The sequence below is a fragment of the Melampsora larici-populina genome, assembly GCF_000204055.1.
Source record: "Melampsora larici-populina 98AG31 unplaced genomic scaffold MELLAscaffold_3, whole genome shotgun sequence".
Classification (NCBI taxonomy): Eukaryota; Fungi; Basidiomycota; class Pucciniomycetes; order Pucciniales; family Melampsoraceae; genus Melampsora; species Melampsora laricis-populina.
In genome coordinates, this window is record NW_006768767.1 from 3224195 (window position 1) to 3228914 (window position 4720).

General features: G+C 41.7%; 1 protein-coding gene across 1 annotated transcript; it reads right to left on the bottom strand.

Annotated features, from left to right (window-relative positions):
* Positions 1 to 2637: 2637 nt before the first annotated feature.
* Positions 2638 to 3232, bottom strand: MELLADRAFT_91139 (uncharacterized protein; the record flags this gene model as incomplete). Its single annotated transcript, XM_007405130.1, has 3 exons — positions 2638 to 2787; positions 2862 to 2987; positions 3050 to 3232. The coding sequence occupies 3 exons, from the start codon at positions 3230 to 3232 to the stop codon at positions 2638 to 2640; spliced, it is 459 nt and encodes a 152-aa protein (XP_007405192.1).
* Between the last annotated feature and the right edge of the window lie 1488 nt (positions 3233 to 4720).

A 4720-nucleotide genomic window follows, 5' to 3' on the forward strand; every position in this document is an offset into this window, starting at 1 on the left:
ACCACAATTGGTGGTGCAAAGAACATTGAACTCAAACGTTGGCCTCATGCACAGTTTACAGATCATCTACCTGTAATATCTCACTTGGAATAATAGACATGACACGGAAATATATCAATTGCTAATTTCAAATGACAAAACATTAGGAAATTACGGAATGCAAGATGTTCCAAAGTGACAATGCAAAATTCAAAAATCAAAGACAAAACTCCAGAAAATACTCAAATACAGGGATAAAACCCCTGCACTGAAGTAAAAGTCATGGCAGAAACCCCTTTTTGCCCAATTTTCCAGTGGTCTACACCGTTTTCATTGCATTGTCACCTTTTGACAAAAAGTACCAGCAACACCAAAAACCAAAAAATCAAAAACCAAAAAACCAAAATCATAAAATACATTTCTCAAACTGTACAATTCAAACACCAATGTTAGATTCTACCACAGCCAAAAACTACATGTTGGCCAACTAGCTACAAGCTCGGTCTCACAGTTATCAACACCTCCAACCCGAGACATTCTACCATCTGTCTCAAGAGCTTCAAATTACCTGCTTCGTGTCTCGCTCTCCTCCAAAACCTCTTTCATCATCATCAATCCTCTTTGATTGTCCTCGATCTTCTTCTTTCTTTGTCAACTGCCCTTGATCTTCTTCTTTCTTTGTCAACCGTCCTCAATCTTCTTATTTCTTTGTCAACTGTCCTCGATATTCTTATTTCTTTGTCACCCGTCCTTAATCTTCTTTGACCATCCTCGATCTTCATTGATTATCATGAATCTTCTTTGACCGTCCTCAATCTTTGCAATCCTCATCAAATCACCTTCAGTCTCCATCACCAACTACACACCAACATGCCAGCAAAAATATCTGATGAAATCTTGCAACCCCTTGTTGAAGAAGCTGTGGCTAACAACTGGCCAGCACAAACAGTATGCAACACTTTTTGGCAACGGCACAACATCCAAGTCTGTGTAAGAACTGTTGGAAGACAAATCAAAGAATGGGACTTGAAACAACAAGGAAATTATGATGTGGAGGTTGTTATAAAGGATGCAGTATTAGATAATTACAAACAATCTCTGAACCCAAAGCAAGCTCTCATTGCCCTCAAAAACGAACACAACATCATCATCAGCCGGCCAACTTTAGCTTGACTTGAGAAGCAACTCAATCTTCACCGCCAAAAGGATGATCTTGACATGGGTGTAGTAATTTATGCCACCATATGTAACAAGATTGAAGAACTTCAGATTGAATATGGAAATGTACTTGGAATCAAGAGTGTCAAGAAGATGCTAGCTCAGGAACACGAGCTTCACATCCACCGGCAAGTGTTTGGGCATTCTTGATTCATTTTTCTCTGATGCTAATTACATTCCAAATCCACTTTGATATAGTGATGTTTTTGCGGCTATTATGAAGGCAATGGACCCAAATGCTGTCAGAATGAGAGCTGCTCATAAACCCAAGCGACGGGAATACTATGCGGGCGGTCCCAATGAGGTTTGGGCTCCTGATGTACACGACAAGGTTATGAACTTTGGAATTGGTATCTATGGTTTCATTGATTGCTGGTCTGAAAAGATCTTGGGACTTCATGCTCATGTCACCAACAGCGACCCCCGCCATGTTGACTTGTGGTATCTGGGCCGTGTAAACAAGCAAGGTGGCATTCCCAAAAAGCTTACCACTGATTGAGGAACTGAGACTGTTCCTCTTGCTGGACATCAACTTTATCTTGGACAAACTTACAGTTCCAGAGCCCCAAACTGGCCTTATCATCAATATGTTCCATTGCCTTGTAACCAAAGATTGAGTACTTTTGGGACAAAATGACTTGTGGACTGACTGGAAATATCACAGCTAAAATTCAAGAGTGCATTGATCAAGATTTACATGATCAATATGATCCAATGGCTAGGGTGAAGCTGCTTTTTTTTCTTTGGTGGTTCCATGCTGAAATCTTTATTATGGCTTTCCAGGGCCTTGTTTCTCAACCTCTTTATCCCCGTCTTTCATCAAGCTCTGGACAAATGGGTCAAGTTTTACACTGGTTTCTGCAGACAATACGACCAGCGGTCTAAATTACCTACTGGATGTTCTGCAGACTACTTCTGCAAAAACCCCGTTGAAGAATTTGGTGGGATTGATTACCTCATACAAGTGGATGCTATCATTGCTGATGATTACCCGGAGCAAGAACACTTGTGGAGCACAACCCCTGAGTGGTTTTCCCCGGTTGTTGATCAAGTCATGGAAGAAGTTGGAATTTTGAGTGGGGATTTGGACATTGGAAATTTTTGGGGTTCTTTTGATGTTGTATTAGCACGATTGAAAGATTTGTCTTGGAGTAACACTCCCTTTGCCCGTGTTGAAGGTGATGATCTATGGTTTTGGAAAACTGAGTACTTTATTTCGCTATTATCTGCATCTCTGTGTGTTGTAAACTTTGTAATGGTCAGTAGTATTGATTTTTGTGAGCAAAGTAAACACACTACAAGATACAATACTCTTGTTTTTGGAAGAAGAAAAAAAATGACAGAAAAGGACTTTGCAAAGATAGAAAGAACATGTGGTGAAAATTTTGGACTACAAATTCTACATATATTGTTGGACTGATTCATGGAACCCTTGAGCATCTAGACATATTCTGCATAGCATGCATTCACATTGCCTATATTCTCCAAGACATCCATTTTGTGTCGTGGGTTGATGCAATATTTAAGTTGATCCTTGGGAACCAAAAATGCAATTACTTTTCTTGCCAGGGAAGCTTCCTTTTTCTGTACCTGAAGGGCAAACAAAAAGGTTTGCACCTCATGGTGAGTATGTTCCTTTCTTGACACCAAAGCAATTGACTCACATTGAATAGGTGCTGTTCAACTGATTCCCCTGCAACCACATGATACACCTTCACAGGATGGGTCTGGCCTATTTGATGTAGACGGTCAATTGCTTGTTGCACAATCTGCGGATTCCAATGGGCATCCTAATGATATTCATTTTAGCTAAACTTTATGACATTATATAGATAATTAATAACAAACTCACCATCAGGTAGACCTCATCAGCACACGTCATATTCAAGCCAACACCTCCAGCTTCAATAGATACTATAAAGGCCTCAATCTTGATATTGTTCTGGAATCTGGTGAGTTGCCATGTTCTCTGCTGAGTTTTCATTCCACCGTGCAAGGAGCCGCTTGCAATGCCGTGACAATCCAATGCAATCATGATCCTGTGGGTTGATCAGGTGAGCGTACAGGACAAATGATATTCAAGAGACAGAAAATATAATTACCACTCCGTGAAACACCTCCATTGTGTATAGATAACAGTCTTCTTGCATAGAACTTTATGCAAAGGTGCCTGCTTCTTTTTGGACTGGGAAACCAAGTATGCAAGCTTTCTGCTCAGTGACCAGTCCTCCAGGTAGGCTGGCCTGGCCTCCGCGGTCAATTCCCTCCCGTCAGGCACCATGATTCCTAGCTCCTCCTCGATCTCCGTAATCTTGATCTGATTGAACTACTGTTCTTGTTTGAATAAAAGAGGGTGTTTGCACATCATCCTGAGATTGCTCAATTGTCTGAAATATTCACCCTGTTTATGTTGGATTTGAGAGTCCACACCAAATTCCTGAAGAAATCTTTTATAATGTTGCTGATATACTGGTTTCACTTGAGGATGCATGTCCAACAAAATGGTCTCATGATATATTGGAGGTCAATCGCGTAGGCGGCTAGCTTTTGTCTGCCTCAGCATAAAGTATCTTAGTAGTTGGTTGAGTGTGTCCAAATTTCCTTGATGAACAGGCAGGGTGATTTGACCGTACCATACAGAGTCTTGGTGAAATGGCTTGATGCGCAGAAATTTGAAGAGCATGTGCAAGTCTCCAATTCTGTTATGGAGTGGAGTACCAGTGAGACAGAGCCGGTTGACCAATTCCAAAGGGGTGAGTACTGCATGAGGGCTGGTTTCAATATGAATTACACTGGTACCAGTAGAGGGTCAGCTGGTAAATGTTAACTTGGCAAAAAGAGAGAATACTCACTGAGCTTCATCAATGACCACTCTGTACCACCTGGTTGTAAAAGGGAGCCGGGTTAAACCAGCAAGCCGGTAGTCAAATAAAAGTGGGTTTGGGGTTGTAAGGATGATGTCAGCTGAGTGCCCATCATGTAGAGGTAGTTTGACTCTGCCTGTGCCATGCCAGCACATAATTTTCAAACTGTTTTTCTTAGTGTGTTTTTCCACCTCATTTTCCCAGTTGTCCATGAGGCTAGTAGGACAGATCAAAAGAGTGGTGTGAGATGCATGTAGGTGATTGTTTGCATGGTTGAGGTCTGACGCGGAATCCTGATGTTTGTATTGTCTTGATGCATCCAGTGTGGTAGCAATTAAAGAAATAGTTTGAATAGTTTTACCAAGGCCCATGTCATCTGCTAGAATTGATGCCCTAGGGCTGGCTGGTCCGGCTTGTCCGTCAGTCACAACAAATTCTTCACCACAGAGACGGTGACTCCACCGGCTGAACGGTGGCATTAATTTGTAAAACCAAAGTGAATCTGTATTTTCTCTGTCTAACAAAAAGGCCAGGCCCTGCTTCTGACGTGCCTTGTAGCTGAGAAGTAACTATCACCGATGTATCAACAGGCTGAAGATCTGAACCACATGCAATGGACGCAAGCGTTGAGACCTCTTCCCTGGACAACATGTGATGAT